A 19,077-nucleotide genomic window follows, 5' to 3' on the forward strand; every position below is an offset into this window, starting at 1 on the left:
GAATCAGACTTGGTATGAAGAAAGAAGAGCAGAACAAAGGTAAGTGAATAAAACGTGATGATGTCTAGGCTAAGATGGAGGGACAGTGGAGAAATGACCTTGGCTGCCCCCTGGAAGAGGTGTGCTTGGTGGGGTCCAGAGGACGGTGACTCAGAGAGGCAGGGAGCTCTAAGTTTCTTCCTACTTTGTTGTCTAGGACTCAGATACCAACAGATGTTGAGAAGGATCTCAAATCCCTCAGTAAACTCAAACAAGCTTGGTAATGGAGCCATGGATCCTACAGACATCGCGGGTTCTATTAGAGAGAAGGTTTCTGCGGGGAGGGGATTGCTTATGATGCAAGCCCAGGAGCATCCTTTATCCACTTGCCCCTCGGTTGCTACTGAGGAGAGCTCTTCGGTATGGGTTATTACAGAGATGGCTCCACAAATCACGACCTTTGACCTTGAAAATAGTATTTAGGGGGATATTGGCTCAGTGATGACAAAGGATGGGAAAGACAGTTTCTGATTCTTTTTACGTAGCCCTTTTTACATAGTTTCTGATTCTTTTTACGTACGGAAATATGGCTTCATCTGCAAGGCTTTCTTGATCAATTTCTCCCCACCTAATCACTAGCATAGTTAAACCAGGCAGCCCCTTCTAACCACCCACAACTGTCTCTAGTTTAGAAGCTACCACATTATATGTGATAACATTTTAAAAGCACATTTATCTCTCCCCTAGGCTTGAGGCCAAGAAACATAGCTTATTTCTTTTCAAAGCCCCATGCTTAGCTCAAGGCTTGCTACATGAAAGTGATTAACATGTATTTATTGATGGATGAATGAGGGAGTGAATGAACACATGAATCCCTGCTCATGACTATAACATTTTAAAATAATTTAAAATGCTCTCACCAGGAACCAGATTAAACTTCATAGATGGGCTCCGGACTGAATTATTAGCGGTATTGGTAATGTGACAAAACACATCCATATTTTCTGGACAGGAAACTGAGTTTGCCACGAAATGGTGTTTGTAGCACACTTGCTTTCCGTTAACTTCTTTTGCTAAGGTACAATGAAAGAATGAAGTCACAGCATTAGTATTCAAAGCACACATTTTGTTAAAATCATCCAATGTGGATAAACTTGTCCAAACTTTTCCCAAGAATGTGCCACATTCACTTTAATGTGGTTTTCAAAATGCCTCTAGCCTAGAAGTAGCAGTGAATGCACGCGTGTTGAACACAGAATGTTAAAACGCTTAAATAGGTCGGTACCCAAATTGATTTCATATCCCCCCTACCATGCAGCCTTCTCTAAATTGTCCGGTCTTTATGGGATCCCCATTTTTCTGAACTTCCATTGTTCTTTCTATCTGTAGTGCTCATTTTGTATAGTTAATGCTCTATGTATTTTCTTTTACGACATATGCCCTTCTAGATATCGATATATATGCCCCACTTCTTTTGTCTTCTTTTCATTGCCTACTGTTATGTTTTGTATTAAGCACAGGTCCCAAAGAACAGTTCTTGAAAGTATGAATGAGCTTATAAATCCCTCATGAAGGTGTCCATGCATTACGATTTGTGGTTGTGAGTTCATATTTGGTTGACCTTAATCTACAGGAATCCTGAGGGATCTGGATGGAGGGTACCTTCTACCAGAGAGGATTTAAATTTTTTGGCCAGGTACCACTGAGTGCTACCAACGGACTACTTTAAGTTAATTACTCCTCAGCTTGGAGTTATTGGACCACATAGGTTGTATAAATTCAAGCCCCAAATCTGAATGAAGGCAGGACAGTTATACTTCTCAGGGGAAATTCTTGCCCACCCAGCGCTGAGGCTCTTAACTCTGGCAGATGAATTTTGTTTTTCTAGCTGCTTCTTTTACTGAGCATATCATTGTCTGAGGGTCCTGACATTGTGTTGATGGGGTAGGTTGCCTTAGTTACTGCATGAGGAGCAAGGCCTTTTCTTTCACACACTTCAGAGCCTTCAAATTCAAATTCAAGATTCTGGGGTTTCTGGGCTTCCCTGGTGGCACAGTGGTTGAGAATCTGCCTGCCAATGCAGGGGACACGGGTTCGAACCCTGGTCTGGGAAGATCCCACATGCCGCAGAGCAGCTAGGCCCGTGAGCCACAACTACTGAGCCTGCGCGTCTGGAGCCTGTGCTCCACAACAAGAGAGGCCGCGATAGTGAGAGGCCCGCACACCGCGATGAAGAGTGGCCCCCTCTTGCCACAACTAGAGAAAGCCCTCGCACAGAAACGAAGACCCAACACAGTCAAAAATAATAAATAAATAAATTAAAAAGAAAAAAAAAGATTCTGAGGTTTCTGATATTGGCAGATGCCCTCAGGGAAACCCCAGCATTAGCTAAAGCATTACTTCTATTTTTCTTTTCTTCTATGTTTTTGACCCTTGGTTATTTCTCTTACTCTCTTGCCTGCTCAACTATGCATTTAAAAGGATTTTTGCCATACTTTTTTTTTTTTTTTTTTTTTTGCTGTACGCGGGCCTCTCACTGTTGTGGCCTCTCCCGTTGTGGAGCACAGGCTCCGGACGCGCAGGCTCAGTAGTTGTGGCTCACGGGCCCAGCCGCTCTGCGGCATGTGGGATCTTCCTGGACCGGGGCACGAACCGGTGTCCCCTGCATCGGCAGGTGGACTCTCAACCACTGCGCCACCAGGGAAGCCCCTGCCATACTTTTATTGCGTGCTGATTCATAGCATAGAGGGAGGGGTGATCAGAATATCGAGTCTACTGAGCACGTAGAAGGCTTGTGACGGTAACTTAACACTACCTTCAACAGCTGTCACTAAAAACAGTGGGCTCCACCCTCACAGACTCTCAAGATGTTGTCACAAACCAATGAGCCACTGGTCACATAGCAAAATAGAAGGCAATAAAGCCTCATGGGCTTCCCTCTGTTACATTATGTCCCTGAAGCAATCCCTCTCTGTCTCTTTACCCCTATTTTAAGAGTAAAGTTTTAGACTCGCCATATATGGAATCATGTGTCCTTACAATTCAGCAGTGGGCATCTTACCAGCCGGAAAGGACGAGGAACCAGCTTGGAAAATGACCTTGTAGTCTCTGTCCTCCTCAATGCAGCACTTGATGTGACGGGAGCTTGTGCATGGAATGGCAGCTTCCAAAGGATCAACCATGATATTGGGCTGTAGGGGCAGCGGGTGGATGGTGACATCTTTGGCCATGACGCTGTATGAATTCTTGTATCGAAATATGCAGTGATAGGTTCCTGAGTGGAAGGAAGCCAAGATGAGATGGAACGAAGTCATCGCTCCAAACAGACATTTGCTGAGAAAGTTGAGAAGAGGCTTGGTTTTCCTTGTCAAGCTGGGGCACGGGCACAGTACCCGCTCCTGGGCCCTGGACTAGAAAATGCTCCATAGGTTCCCCTCCTGGGTTTGCTATGCATTTGAAGGACTAGCTCATCGCCACCTAAATATTCACTTACTTTCGAATAAAATCAAGTGGCTATCCAGAGTCACATAGCCTGCTGGGGGTGGAATTGAGTTTCAAATCTGGTTCACAAAACCTACTCCAAGGCTCTTTCTTTAGTTGGGGTTGCAGCGGGGGCGGAATGCGAATTTTGGTGTGTGCTGGGATGGGGAGTTCTTTGAAGAAAGTTGCCAGTGAGAGGGAAATAGAGCACTGTGGTCTTGCGAGGCCCCCTTTCCCCATCTTTAAGGGAGTTAGGTGCCTCTGGTCTGGGACCTCGTGGCACCACTAAGGAATGTGGGGAGGAAGTGGGGAGGGAGGGAGAGAGGTTGACTGTGAGTTCTTGGGAGAGCTTGGTCTGTGGACTCTGAGATTAGATGTCTGACTCTTATCTAGAAAAGTCTAAAGAGGAGAGCGGGCCGACTTTGCAGGAGTGAAAAGAGAAGGCTGCAGCAGGAGTTGCCTGCACGCCCAGTGCTTGGTGAAGCAGAGCGGACTGTGGACAGGGCTTGGGTTGAGCTTCATGAAAGGAACTTTTCCTACGGGGCTTCACACCAGAGCCCGTCAGAGGATGAACCACCTTTGGATCAGCTGTTGTCGGGACAGTGGAAGATGATAACAGCATCTACAGTTAAGTAGGACCTTTCAGTGTCCCTGACATTCCTTCTCTTTGCCCCGACTGTAGCTGCTAGCCAGAGGGAAAAACACGTAGAACGAGAACAGAGAGGGAACGCTTTCTGATTCCCATTGGGAGGGAGGGGACATTTACATTGAATATAAAAGAAGAGTGTAGTTGATTTAGATGAGAATGGATGATTTTTAGCACCTGAGTCTGGGACTGTTTAATAGTTCAGTGTGACCAGAACAGTCACAGCTCTTCCTAAGTTATTGCCTGAGAGTAGGAAAGGGCAGCTGGGCAGAGCAACTCTCCTGCGTGAGTTCAGCACAGGAGAAAAAGACTCCCATTTCCTGATTGTACCTACCAAGTCCAGCCAGATAATAAGTAGTTATTTCTACAATGTTGCCTGGGCCTTATATGAAAAAGTAAAGAACTCACAGGATCTGGACTGATTATGCTTATAATGAATGAAAAGCTTTAGAATAGAGTAGTGAAGAGTTGGCCTCTGTAGCAACACAGTCTCTGTTTCCCTTTGACTTTGCTGTCTACTAGACGTATAACCTCAGGTAGTTTCCTTAACCTCACTGGGCCTCAGTTTCCTCATCTGTGAAATGGAGATAATAACAGCACTCTCGATTCCTGGAGTGGAGCAAACAAAGAAGCAGTGAAGCAAAGCCCTTGTCCTATTCCTGTGTTCTCCTGGGACAGCGAAAAGAATGACAAGGACTCCTGGAGTCAGCTTCGCACCGAGGCTTCTCAGGGCCAGTGGGTCATTGCCCACAACTCTATAGAGTTCCTTTCCGAGATGTAACCGATGACCGGAATCCGGGCTTAGGACAGCTCCCTAACAGCCCTTGGGCTCAGTGCCCGGATAGGACCGCGCAGTTAAATCTGCAGCCTGGTTTGCTCTCTACCCAGGACTCTGAAGGTAAACAAGTTATCAGGAACCAAGTCTAAACGTCTTTGTGAGGGTTTGGTTCTGGAAGCATCTTGAAATGACATATAACGAAGTATCTTCAGGAGGTGAGTATATTGGAGTAGGGGAATGTAAGACCTCTGCTTTAGAAGGTCATTCAGGAGAATGGTCTTGGGGGGGAGGGAGGCATGGATGATACTGTTACTATCGAGCATTTCCTCTGTGTAAATAAAGCGGGTGGTGCCGCTTGTTTAGACAGTGTGATTGGCATCGTGCCCCTCCCTGAGGAGCAGGTGGCCGGTATATTCCCTGCATGTGTCTACGGTGAACACGGAGGAGGCAGGGCAGGTGCTCATCTCCCCACTGAAGAGCCTGCTACTCAGCCTGCACAGCGCCACCTCTCTGCCCTTTCAGATGCCTGACTGGGATACTGCTTCTTATGGATGTGTGGTCTTTTCATCTCTGGCTGTAATCTTACCCGTGCGACCTAAGCAGTGACCATTATTCTTGAGACTTTTTTGAGTGATAAGGCAAATCTCCCAGACCCAGGTGTACAGGGGCAGGGAGGATGGAGAGAGAGGTAGAACGATTAGGTAGTTTTGTTATTTTATTTCTGTGGTAACTTTACAGCATTTTAAAGTTATATACTATATGTTTAAACATCTCCCTAAAGAAGGCTGACCTATATGACGATCTAAATGGGACTATATCGTTCTGCTACTACAAGGTGGGAGAGAATTCCCTTTGTAAAACTATGAATCCAAATAAATGACTGTTTACAAAAAAATAAATAAATAATAGCACTCTCCTCTAGGTTTATTGTTTTAAATTAATTCATACACTTAAATGCGTAAAACAATATCTATCACATAGCAACAGCTCAAGAAATGTCAGCTATTATTGAAGCAATTCTATCAAATTCCCTTTTCTTTCAAAAATTTGCATTTCCTCCCAACCTAAACAATGTCTAGGGATAAGTAGAAAACAAAAACGTGTTTTGTACCCCTTTGGAACTAGGCATATAAAATCTTTAGGCAGAATTTTTATACCTCAGTTGGGTAAAACACAAGAGTCTGGTAAAAATACTTTAAAAAAACAATCCTCCTAAGAGTTTGGAATTAACATGTACAAATCACTAATACAGTAAGTTCCCTACATACGATCCTTTAAGCTGTGAACTTTCAAAGATGCGAACTTGTCCCTGGATGCCAGCTGTTGTGCTGTACTACTGTACTTTTCAAGGTACTGTACCATAAGATTAAAAATGTTTGCTTTATTTTTTGTGTTTTTTATGTATTTTTTGTGTGAAAAGTATTATAAACCTATTACAGTACCGTACTATATAACTGATTGTGTTAGTTGGGTACCTAGGCTTCCCTTTGTTGGACTTATGAACAAATGGGACTTACGAACGTGCTCTCGGAACGGAACTCGGTCATGTGTAGGGGACTTATTGCATATAAAATAGATGAACAGCAAGGACCTACTGTATAGCATGGGTACTATACTCAATATCTTGTATAACGTATAATGGAAAAGAATCTAAAAAAGTATATGTGTATGTGTGTGTGTGTGTATAAAACTGAATCACTTTGCTGTACACTTGAAACTAACACATTGTAGATTAACTATGCTTCAATAAAAAAAAATCCTCTTAACTTAATGGCAAAGCACAGACTCTAGAATCAAAGAGACTAGTTCTAATCCTGGCTCTACAGCTTAAATTGTGGAAACCTAGGCTCACTTTGCACATCTGTAAAATGGGAATAGTGACATCTTCGCCCGGAAGGCTGTTGCATTTAGTGTGAGTACATACGTCATACAGAGTGGCTGGCACAGGCATGGCCCAGGGCAGGCCTTCCGTGGATGGCAATGATTACAATGTGTTTCCAGGGGTCCAGGTATCAGGGTCCAGTGTATCTGGGCTTTCACTCACCGTTCCACTCCCTGGTCGAGGTCTTGACTGTCAGCACCGACTCTGCTCCATTAGGATACCTCCTCGTGGTATAAAACCTTTTGTATATTTTAATTCCAGCAGAAGTGTTCCAGTACACCTCATCATAGTTACTCATATCACTGATGCACTTTATAGAAAAGCTTTGTCCCTCAGAAACAGAAATTGGGTCCGGGGTTATTTGTAGGTTGGCTAAAAGAATGCAAACAAAACAGACAAAAGAAAACCAATAACAAGTAAAATGTTTAGTCTTTCCGGTGATATCAACACCTGAGTGAAATTTCACATAGAGACAGAAAGCATGGGCTGTCCTGACTCTACTAGGGTCAATGTGGGATTGGTACCTTGCTGCTCCGGAGCTTTACTTGTTTCTAGGCTGTTCTCGGTGGTGCTCTGAACTGTACCCATTTCCGTCACATGCCTTGGGAACTCGCGCACTTCCCCTTTGTGGCTGGAATTATCTCCTAATGATCAGCAGGGCAAAAGGTTGTAAACTACGGTGTCGACTTAACCCAAACTCCCCTCCAACCTTTTCCAGGCACCTCAAGGGGGACTCAATGGCTCAGTTCTTATAACCACACCATTCTCTACTCTTTTAAAATAACTTCAAAAAATACCATACTGTATTTTAATTTCTTTCTTCTGTATCTCTTCTCCATAAAAATGTGAGCCCCTTAAGAGTAGGACCCTCTCATCTGCGTTTTCACATCCCCAGCATTAGCACTGGGTCCAGTACCCAGCCAGTGCTTTCCAAGCAGACGAGTGGTTTTTGGAATTACATGTTAAGTACAGGGATCACAGCGTTTACTGCCCAAATAATTATACCCGGGCTGGGAAGTACAGGCACCCTATTTATGTCCCTGTTTACTCCTATTTCTGAGAATATCCTTGTAAGTTCATGAGGAACTAGTCACTGAAACTGTTAACAAGACCCTTATAAATAAAAGCTTCTATGAACATTCTACTGGTTTTGCCTCTGGTTCTCTTTCTACTCCTCTTTGAGCATAGCTGTCATTTCAAAATGCCATTCACTCCGTCTTCTCTACGTGAACAATGTGATACCTTGAGCCCACAGATGCTGGCCAGCTTTTCCAATCAGTGTGAAATCTTATTCTTAGTCATAAACAAAAGAAATCAGGACTTTCCATAGTACCCTCCAGAAGTTGGGATTCAAATGTTCAGATGCAGCCCCAAAGTCACAGAGAAGGGATTCATACGCCCCTCATGTTGCCCTCCCTGGCTATAAAGATCTTGAGATGGTTTTCTAAGGCTGAGTTGTTTCTGAGGGTGGAAAGGAAAAGGCGCATGGAAGCCTCAATCTGGTTCTCTTGATTCCAGATGAGAATCAAACTACCAGACCAGTGGTTTTCAGCGAAGACTAAGCGTATCCCTGAGACAGACAAAAGCCCACAGAATCAACACAACTCTCTGAGTTAAAACTTGCAGAGTATAACTGCTCTCATTCTAGAAAACTGCAAATACCTCAAAAGACCCTGAACTTTTCTATAGTAATAATGTTTCAGATAAATCTAACCTTGATCTTTGTAAAGTGCTAAGTCACGATAGTAGAAAACGGAAACAAGAGTAACAAGTATGTTTATCTCAGTCCTTTCTCCAAATTGTTCAGAAAGGGGAACTGAGGATTTATCTAAATATAATAGTTTGTTTTTGTATGATGGGTGGGTAGAAAAACACGTTTGTCTGCCCCACTTTGGCAGATAGGGATGAAGTTATAATGCTTTATGATATGAGCAGAAGAAATGATACTTTTAAGAGGCCTAGAATTACTTAAAATATTTTTAAAAACCCATCTGTAACAACTGTAAAATAATCACAAAACACCAGACTCTTAAATCTTCCTGCAGCATTCTCTCTGGAAAAGATGAAATGGGAGAGAAAGAGGGGGTGAGGGATGGTAGGGAGTGAGCCAGGCTATTGGAATTCAAGGGAGGCAGAATGGGATTATGGGAGGAAAAAGTGGGAAATTAGCGGTGTTATCCTCATTCAGTGACTAATCTGAGTGGGAAACCCTACTTCCCATCCACTGCAGGCTGTTCCTTCCCCGCAACCGCTGTTTCTTACCCCTACCCTTCCTGCTTTTAAAGACTTCGTAAGAATTTAAATGGCAGAGATGGAAATCCCATTCTGAGGTTGACCCCAATCATACTCTCACTACCATGGAAGGCCCTGCTTTACTGCTCATGGATATTCCCAGTTGATTGGCAGCCCTTAGTTTGAAGTGCAAGGCAAAAAATTCTAGTGAAAGAGTCCTTACCCACAGAGATGAACGTCACTTTTATGTCTTTACTGCCTCTGGCTCCGTGGGCGCTGATGAACTCACACGTGTAGATCACTGTCGTTCCAGACAATCTGCTCGGACACTGAGTGCCATTGGCCATGAGGGTGTATCTGCTGCAGCGAGGGTCTGTGTCTGTTTCAGGGCTTCCTGCAACAACATAAGAGGTTTTTTTTACTGTCACCGTTGGCTGACTGTCTGATTTGGTAGCAGAGAAGTCAAATCAGTGAAAAAGAATTCTTATTTCATTCAATTTCTTCTCTTTGAATGGAGAGGCAGGATGGTGTAATGTTAGCCCTGCCACCTCAGGATCCAGGTGGCCCAGCTGCAGATTCCAACGTTACTACTTACCAGTAGGGTGTTACTGGGAAAGTCGCTAAACCACCCTGTGCCTCAGTTTCTCCAGATGTAAAATGAGAATAAATAACAGCTGTGACCTGGGATTGTAGTCAGGTAAAAGGAGTTACTGTGTAAACACTTAGAACAGTGCCTGGCTGGGGCCGACCCCTAACAAAGACCCTTCGTGACGGTAGTTGGAGTGTGAAAAATAAACAAGGAAGCCATGTGTTTGGATATGACTTCAACTGGAAGGAACAAAATGTCAGATTATTTTGACTATTATTATTGTTGAAAGGAGGAAGAAATAGGACACGGACTCTGATATTCATCTCATTTGAGACCTGTTTTCATAACTCGTTCCTTCTTATTAGTATATATGTTTTAGTGGAAGCTTCAACGTCATGCTTTCTCAGGGTAACAGCAATTTACCCTTCAGAATAGCTGTTCTTCGCTATCTTCCCTTCCATTCCCAAGACGCTGTGCCCTCCAAGCCATCCTGCCTGTGGCTCTATAACAGCCTCTTGGCCATTTTTTTTTTTGGTTCGGTTCTTTCACTCTCTCTCCTCCAGCCCTGCCTTCTGCAATGTACTTCTGCCAGGCATTCTTCAAACACTGGCAATCTTCCAAAAATTAAAGAAAAAAAAAAAACCCCTTCTGATGAACTCCATCCAGCCTTGGCTGGATGATCAATGATATTTAAAATATTTTGATTGATAAGTCACCAGCTTTTCTCCCCAGTCCCCAAACTGGTTGTTCAGAATACCAAACTGATTTCCCACCTTGAGTAAGTTACCTGCTAGTTCATAGGTACAAATGTCCCTTTCCTCTCCAAGGCTCACCCCTCTACTTATTTTTGGAAAACCTACTTTCTCTAATTCCTCCAGGACCTCACTCCATCCTTTATCGCTCCTCTCCCTTGACTGCAGAACAATGGAAGTTACTGAATGCAGCCTATAAGTTCGCGCTCTGTTTTCTGGAGTAGAGCTGGTAGGCAGTTAACCTAGCAGCGGCTCAAGGTTAAATAATATCCAGTGAAAATTGCCCACGACACTGAGGATACATAAAGGCATGGTTTGCAAAGCTTTCATCCTTACCAGAAAGCAGTTATTGTGGCAGATGCAAAGTATGCAACTCTGTTTTAAATGTTGACATTTATCTTTTTTTTCCTCCTCTCAAAAGTCTTGCAAAGTGGGTACCATTGTCACTATTTAAAAGATGAAGGTCTGGGACTTCCCTGGCGATCTAATGGTTAGGACTCAGTGCTCTCACTGCCACTGCCCAGGTTCAATCCCTGGTCAGGGAACTAAAATCCCGCAAGCTGTGCGGCGCAGCCAAAAAAAAAAAGAAGAAAAAAGATGAAGTTCTCAGAGTCAAGATGACCCAATTTACTCTGCAGTAGGAACAGGGCAGAGCTGGAATGAAAGCTCTTCAGGACCAGATTCTGCCTTACTGGAAAGCACGGGTTGTAAGGCTAATTTTTCTACAGTAGAAGACTGGGCTCAAGTTCTTTTTTTTTCTTTTTCCTTTTTTAAGCCCAATTTTGTGTGCATTCCTACAAGTAGAGAAATCACTATTTAAAATCAGATTTGTCTACGGCACCATTAGGAACACAGAGGGAGGCACAGAGGGGTAGGAGACAGAGCAGTGGATGAGGAGGGGACCCTTGGTGCACTCGGGGAGATGGTGGGCAGCTCACGGAAAGCCTCAGTCTCCTCATGTGGAAGACGAGGGATGGGATGAAATCCGTGGTTCTCACAATAACATCTCCTGTGAAACTGAAGAAAATTAAATTGCCTGGAGCCCAAACGTGGAGACTGTGAACGAGTGGCTCTCAGGAGGAACCTTGACAGCTGGTCTTTTTCAAAAGACAACTGTGGACACCCTGAGGGGCAGCCAGGCTGGGAGAGGCCGCCTCTGATGGGGCTGTTTGCCACTTCTAGCTGCTTCTCTAGGTCTCGCCTCAGCCCCCGAGGCAGGCCTGTCTCTAGCGGCCCTTTACAATGTGACTTGAAGGCCACAAGGCCGATTTCTGCTCAATAAAGAAAAAAAAAGTCTCACTTATCTCTTACTTATGTCCTACTGGGCTACAAACGTAACATTTCAGATGGCACAGAAGCATAAATAATAACACACAATTAGGGCTTCCCTGGTGGCGCAGTGGTTGAGAGTCCGCCTGCTGATGCAGGGGACACAGGGGACACAGGTTCGTGCCCCAGTCGGGGAAGATCCCACATGCCGCAGAGCAGCTGGGCCCGTGAGCCATGAACCTGCGCATCCGGAGCCTGTGCTCCGCAACGGGAGAGGCCACAACAGTGAGAGGCCCGCGTACCGCAAAAAAAAAAAAAAATGTCAGTGGTAGGCAGGGCAAAGAAGAAGTTGACGAACTCGTCTGGAAACTGTTCTGTCAAAGAGGGAATTAGACTGTTATTTTTTCATCATCACATAACAAGAGCTATGGTGAGGATACAAACGCTGTTGCCTTTAAATTTCCCCAAGTGGTCAGTACCTTCCCGTACAGGCAAAGCTAGCGCTAAGTACAGGCGAACCAGAAGCTGCACTAATGACTATTAGTACCTCTGTTATTACTACTAGTACTATTAACACTATTACTTCTGTTACCATTACCGTTTATATCATCACCCCATGCCCCATGATTTGAAATAGCCTCAGAAAGCCCTCCCTATTCGAAAAAGACCGCCTTCTTAAAGCTAGAAATTGTCACTGCAGATTACTTCCTTTCTGTCTTATCCTTTGCCGCAAGTGCTTTGAAAATCCAGTGCAACCGTTTCTGAGAAGATGTAATACATTCACTTCTAGATGCTTTGGGGTGAATTATCTAGCTAGACTGCTTTCTGCTGAGCTGGAAAAACGGGTGATAGAAGAACTGGTGGAATCTGGAGAAAGACTGCCGCAGAGAGGGGGCGGCAAGGGAGACGGAAGGAGGGCAGGGTGTTGAAAGCAGGGGCTAAATTCATCAGAGAAACGACCCTGCAGGCCCCCGGCGGCCAGCCCTGTGGCAGGAAATCCACTGTTCTGCCGGTCGGTCCAGCCCACCCTGGGCATTACGAATGTCTGTAGCAGCGGTGGCCACAGCGAGGTTCCTGAGCATCTGCATGGCAGACTTCCTGGTTCTCTTGCCAGATGGCGAGGCTCTTCACCTCTCACAGTTGAAAGCGTCTAAGTCAGTTCTCCGGGAACTGTGCAAGGTCCTTCTCCCATCTGGCAGTTCCTCCAGGATGTCTACACCTCCTCTTCCTTAAAAATTAGGGAAGTGACTAAATGGACCATATGTCAGCATGTTCAACAGTTACCAGATGCTTTTCCCATTCTCTGGAGCGCTTTAAGGTAGAAAACAAATGTGCTTTTCAAACTAGATGTGCTCAGAAAACGTTACATCCAGATTGATCCTTATTTTATTTATGATTTAATAATGTCTGATAGCAGTGGCTTTATAAAATAAAAGCTCCACCACACTGATGTATTTCATGGGTAAAGCCACATTTTCCTTTAAGGATTTTTTACTAAAAAAGGTGAGCAAGGGCTTCCCTGGTGGGCAGTGGCTGAGAGTCCGCCTGCCGATGCAGGGGACACAGGTTCGTGCCCCGGTCCGGGAAGATCCCACATGCTGTGGAGCGGCTGGGCCCACGAGCCATGGCCGCTGAGCCGGCGCGTCCGGAGCCTGTGCTCCGCAATGGGAGAGGCCACAACAGTGAGAGGTCCGCGTACCGCAACAAACAAACAAACAATCAGAAAAAAAGGTGAGCAAATAATACTGTCATTTCTTAAGGGAAAGATTGGATCTTGTTATGTGAGGTTTCTAGGCAGAAAACAGTCTTCTGTTTCAATACAAATTCTGCCGGATCAAGTCACTCTAGTGCTGGCTCACCAGGCATGTGTGATATAGTTTGACCAAGGCGAAGGCTGTGAAACAAGGTGAGTCCCAATTGTTTTCTTTTCCTAATTATGACAATCTTGGATAAGTCACTTCATTTGAACCTCGATTTCCTTATTTGAAAATGGGAGGCAAAAAAATGCTAGCTTCAAACTTGTGGTCAAGTTTAAGTGGGATTAAAAGTGATAACATATCTTTTAAAAATTGGTTGATCGGGGCTTCCCTGGTGGCGCGGTGGTTGGGAGTCCGCCTGCTGATGCGGGGGACGCGGGTTCGGGCCCTGGTCTGGGAGGATCCCACATGCCGCGGAGCGGCTGGGCCCGTGAGCCATGGCCGCTGGGCCTGCGCGTCCGGAGCCTGTGCTGAGCAACGGGAGAGGCCGCGATGGTGAGAGGCCCGCGCACCGCGATGAAGAGTGGCCTCCGCTTGCCACAACTAGAGAAAGCCCTCGCACAGAAACGAAGACCCAACACAGCCAAAAATAAATAATTTAAAAATTGGTTGATCATAAACTAGTATACAAAACAGAATCACCAATGCTATTTTAATTTCTTCTTGTCATTCACCAGCGTAAACTGGAAGGTGGGGAATTTCCAGTGATAGATCTGCAAACAGGATTGGAAATTGACATTGGTTGACAGACACACAGGTTGACAGAGAAAGATATAAAACCAGAGGCATGGAGTCAGATAATACAGAAAGATACATGGTGACAAAGGCAGAGAAGTGGGAAGGACAGACACCAAGAGGAGAGACACAGGAATGAGACTCTTGGAGTCAGACCCCAAAGCAAAGCCAATGACCTCATCCTCGGCTCTCTGCTGAAGAGGGAAAGGAGAGGGCGGTGGGGACAAGGCGTGTCTTGTCTGTAGGCAAGACACCATGCACCTGCATCACCCCGTCACTCCCTCTTGGGTCTTCTCTGCCAGAATCTTGTCTACAACCCAAGCATGAAACTTGTGTGTGTATATTTTGGGAATTTTGTTTTAGAACGGCTAAGCTGGAGCTGGCATCAAACCTCATACTTTTTCAGTCTGGAAAAAAACCCAGCCACCTGACATTTGCTCTTTCACCGACCGCATCTCCCATTTTTACTTGGCCAAGAGGCACAAACCTGTTTGCAGAAGGGCTTCTAACAGTCTCACCTGGAATGCTTACAGACCCCTGTTGCTTCCATTCAACTTGGCTCCAATTCGCCATCATCTCACTGCAGCAGCTCAAAGACATAGGATTGTTGTCACACATCACCTTCATGTCTTCATTTGCCCAAATCTGGATGGATGTAACATCTATTTTTTTTCTGGACCCATATTCAAAAATATCTAATGTCAGTTTGCAAATATATTCACCTGTATCGAATACACAAAGGCATTTATTATTACTATTACACATGTCTATTTCCTTAGAAGAATGATAGCCTCATCTCACGTGTCATCATGGTAATTCATGAAACATGGCTTTCAAAAGCATCTGAGACTTGGTCTAAACAACCCTAAAGGAACATTCAGGAAGTGCAGAAGGTCAAGGCAGGTATTTCTGATGCCATAAGGTCAAAGAGTAGAGAGCTGTTCTCAGGAAAGAGCAGAAATCTGAGTCCTCGCTAGTAAGCAAAGAAGTGTGGGGATGCTTCTGAGGTAGAAAGGGAAAATGGGAAAACCTTGGAGAATCAGGAGATCATGGACAATTTTGGCATCCTATTTAACTCTGTGGCAGGTCAGAGTCAACAAACATACGATAGAACCCATGTGTCTGCAGCCCAGTTTCTCATTCAGAGAAAAAGAGATACTCCTGTTGACATCTGGGTTACGATGGGGCTATTAAATTATAGAATGTCAGGTACAAAACTTATGCTTCTGTGGTTGCTGGGGAGGGACAAGTGGGAGGGATTAAAACAGAGGACAAGAAAATGGGGGGGAGGAGAGCAGGCACCCATATGTTCACTACCTTGATTGTGGTGATAGTTGTACGGGTATACACACATGTCAAAACTTATTAAATTATACACTTCACATATGTACAGCTTATTTTATGTCAATTCTACCCCAACAAGGCTCTTCTAAATTTTTTTTAAATGTTAAAGAAAGGAGTTTACTTTTTGTCTTAGGTTCCAACTCATAAGCTTCAGTAAATGTGGAAAATTACATTTGTCTCCCAAGGCTGAATTTGCTTGGCTCCTTCATCATGGGATTAATTTTCAGTTTTGAAAAGTTGAGCCTGGTGACTTCTTTTTGAAGAGGAAAAGGCTACCTACACACACCACCACGGTTTGATTCTCTCTTAGACCTTCACTCCTTTCCTCGCCCTGGTTACTGGATGGCAACCCACCCGCGTCATCCTGCGTGATGTTGTAAATGGTGAGGCGAGACACGGAGGTCATGTTGTTGAGCACGTAGGTGTAGACGGAGAATCTGCTGCTGTTCTGGATGTCGAAGCCTGTTTCCACGTGCTGCCAGGATACGTTGGAGGACAAAACTTCATTCTCACACATCAGAGTTACTGTATCCCCTTCAAGTATGATTTCTGGGGTGATGGAGAACTTCGTTTCATCTGGAAACCCAAACAAAAGGTATTAGGGTCCCAAAGCAAATAAACGGGATTAATGCTACTCCCTGAATGCCACCACCACTGGGGTTCTCGAGAGGTCTCCATGGTGGTGAATAAGGCAACGCGTCTTCCTCACTCCACCCCTGGGCAGCTGGGATCTGAGGCCCCAGAGTGACAGTCTGCCAGCTACTAGGGACATGATTCCCAGTTTGGGATCTTTGCACACTTAACAGTCCTCAATGGTACTAATGGGGATCCCAAAGCTATCTTCAATATTTCAAATAATCTGTCACAGACATAGAGAGCAGACTTGTGGTTGCCAAGGGGGAGGGGGGGGAGGGGAGGGATGGACTGGGAGTTTGGGTTTAGCAAATGCAAACTAATATATACAGGATGGATAAACATCAAGGTCTTACTGTATAGCACAGGGAACTATATTCAATATAGTTGTGATAAACCATAATGGAAAAGAACATGAAAAAGAATGTGTAATATATATGTATAACTGAACCACTTTGCTATACAGGAGAAATTAACACAACATTGTAAATCAACTATACTTCAATAACATTTATAAAATAAAATAAAAATGCAAAAAAAATTTTAAATAGTCTGGTAGGAAATTGCACATTTGCTTATGAAAAAGCCACCCCAGCTAACCTAAACATCAAGTTTCTTTGCTACTGATTTGAAAGATATCAACTGCTTCTTACTGATCACTGATACCTCATGCTGACTGAAAGCTCTGTCCTCTGTCTTTGATGAATTAAGAGTGGGAAAATAATTAATTTTTTACAATAAAGTATGCTTGGGAAATAAGAATGTTTTTAAAGACCTAACACCCATGGGCCCATAAGAGTGGGAGCTTATGAGATACACAGGTCTGTATTTGAATCCTGGTTCTGTACCAGGCATAGCTGTGTGGCCCTGGGGAACTTGCTTAGCATCTCTGAGCCTCAGCTCCCTTGTCTGGAAAACAGGAGCAGTGAGCACTACCACGGGAGGTGATTTGGAGGAATAGTAACTATTCTTATTGTTTTCACAGTAAAATTCTGGGGAACCCTGGTATTAAGCCATTTCACAGACAGAAATGAAAACATGGTATTTGCTGTTTTTGTGTGTGTTTTTATGGCTGTCCCTTGTTTACACAACATACAGATTTTTCCCTCTAAGCTGTGCTATGTCCTTCATGAGCTCCATGTGTCGAGAAAATCAGAGGAGCTGGGGAAGGAGGTTTGGCAACTCCTCTTTTGGAAGGTTCTTTATGCCCACGCCACACCCTGTCCGTACTGTAAACATGGGACTAAAATACCATCCAATTAATTTAGGGTGCTCTGATGTTCTGGTCAAAATATCAAGGTATCTAAATATTTCTTATCCCGTTTTATAGGCTCCTGGATAAAATAAGATTTCAGAAAATTGCATTCAACTATTAGGAAGCAAGGCCATCTGTGAATATTTCCTGTAGTGAACTGACCAGGAAGGCACAGAAACTTATGTTACTTACTATGTGGCCTTGAGCAAATGATTTAAATCGAAGCCTCCATTTCCCCACCTGTAAAATGGCGATAATAGTATCTACCTCACAGGATGTATGAAGATGAAAAATGTGTAAAACACTGGTTTTAACATAGAAAAGGTACAATAACCGTGCCCGCTTTTCATTAGCACCATTGCTAATTACAAGGATCCGGAAAACTGCCGGTTTTCCGTGGTTATGTGGAATTGATCATAAATATATTGGGAGTGATGAAAGAAAGGGGCGTTCTGGTTAAGGGACCCTGCTGATTGGTCAAACATCACTAGAGGATTAATATATGGCAAACTAAAAGGGACCATTCTGAAGACTGCCATGTGCCTTTCCTGAAATAGTTTCATGAAGATGGACTTAAAAATAATTTCCTGATACCACCTCATTCATTCAGCATTTTTCTTTCTTTTTCTCTTCCTCTCCCCTGCACCCCTCACTCTTGCCACCAGATAAAATTATAATTTAAGAAAAACCCACCCAGGGACTTCCCTGGCGGTGCAGTGGTTAATACTCTGCGTTTCCAATGCAGGGGGCATGGGTTCGATACCTGGTCGGGGAACTAAGATCCCACATGCTGCGCAGCCAAAAAAAAAAAAAAAAACTACTCAGCTACTTGACTTTTTTGGATCCTTGTATTTTGGATAAACCCCACTAACCCTATGGAGAGCAGGCTGGTATTTAAGCTGCCGGGGGTGGAATTGCATGGGACATAGTTCATGGTCATTGGTCTAAGGCTGTGCAAATCAAGGACAGGGATGAATGTAGATTCTCTTGCAAAAAGGGGCATCGAGTGTCATTCACAACAACTTCAAGGCTCTTTGGAAGAATAAGCCACAGACACTAGAGCACTTTTGTGGTTTTGGACTGACTGTCAGCCACCGGTCAGGAAAACTGCTGGATACTTATTCCTGTAAATGGCTGACTATATTCAGCAGAATTGAAATTTGGGGGAAAGAGTCATCATAATTGAAGCTCATGTATGCTAGAGCTTGCTATTCTCCTGTGCCCTCAGAACCATAAAGAAAAAAATTTTTTCAGGCCAAAGCACCTGCCGGTTGGTGGGATGGCATTAGGGGTGAGGAAGGGGTTGGCGATGCTGGGATTACTTCCGTGTGAGCCCGCACCTGGAGGCCACTTATTTCTCTGCCTTGGATTTCTCAGTTTTCATCTATGTGGTTGCTGCCTTATTCATTCTGAATTTTTATCTTGCTGTTTTTCTCTTTCTTATGTCGTAGCACTTTCTTACTGTTGTGTATATCCCTTTCAATATTTTATTTTAAAAAATGATCCAATGTCTAAAAATATTAGCAGCGAACGTAGAGAGAAAGAGTATGGACCTGTTGTAAGGATGGTCTGACTCCTGAGAAGGGGCACTTTTCCTTCCGCCTGTGCCTCAGACAATCCCTTCAGTGCCCTCCCCACGGTGAACTGTGTTGTTCCAAAGAGGAGTCACCTTCACTCTGGAACCACGGACCTGAGTTAGACAGAACATCTACCGGCCAGTACTGGTCCATCAAATCTCTGCTCAGT

At 44.3% G+C, this 19,077-nt stretch overlaps 1 protein-coding gene across 11 annotated transcripts in view; it reads right to left on the minus strand.

The window, feature by feature from the left end:
• The window catches only part of ADGRF5 (adhesion G protein-coupled receptor F5), a 111,384-nt gene that overhangs the window by 11,982 nt on the left and 80,325 nt on the right, over positions 1-19,077 (minus strand). For 8 of the 11 annotated variants that reach the window (XM_032650270.1, XM_032650269.1, XM_032650275.1 and 5 more), the window contains 7 exons: positions 15,798-16,019; positions 14,618-14,821; positions 9,221-9,391; positions 7,290-7,409; positions 6,928-7,137; positions 3,041-3,253; positions 900-1,052 (listed from right to left, as the gene is read on the minus strand). In XM_032650270.1, the coding sequence (XP_032506161.1) occupies positions 900-1,052; positions 3,041-3,253; positions 6,928-7,137; positions 7,290-7,409; positions 9,221-9,391; positions 14,618-14,821; positions 15,798-16,019 (1,293 nt within the window). The remainder of the gene's footprint in view (positions 1-899; positions 1,053-3,040; positions 3,254-6,927; positions 7,138-7,289; positions 7,410-9,220; positions 9,392-14,617; positions 14,822-15,797; positions 16,020-19,077) is intronic. The other 3 variants (XM_032650277.1, XM_032650276.1, XM_032650279.1) reach the window with 1 other exon arrangement.

This window comes from Phocoena sinus, chromosome 11, assembly GCF_008692025.1.
Source record: "Phocoena sinus isolate mPhoSin1 chromosome 11, mPhoSin1.pri, whole genome shotgun sequence".
Lineage (NCBI taxonomy): Eukaryota > Metazoa > Chordata > Mammalia > Artiodactyla > Phocoenidae > Phocoena > Phocoena sinus.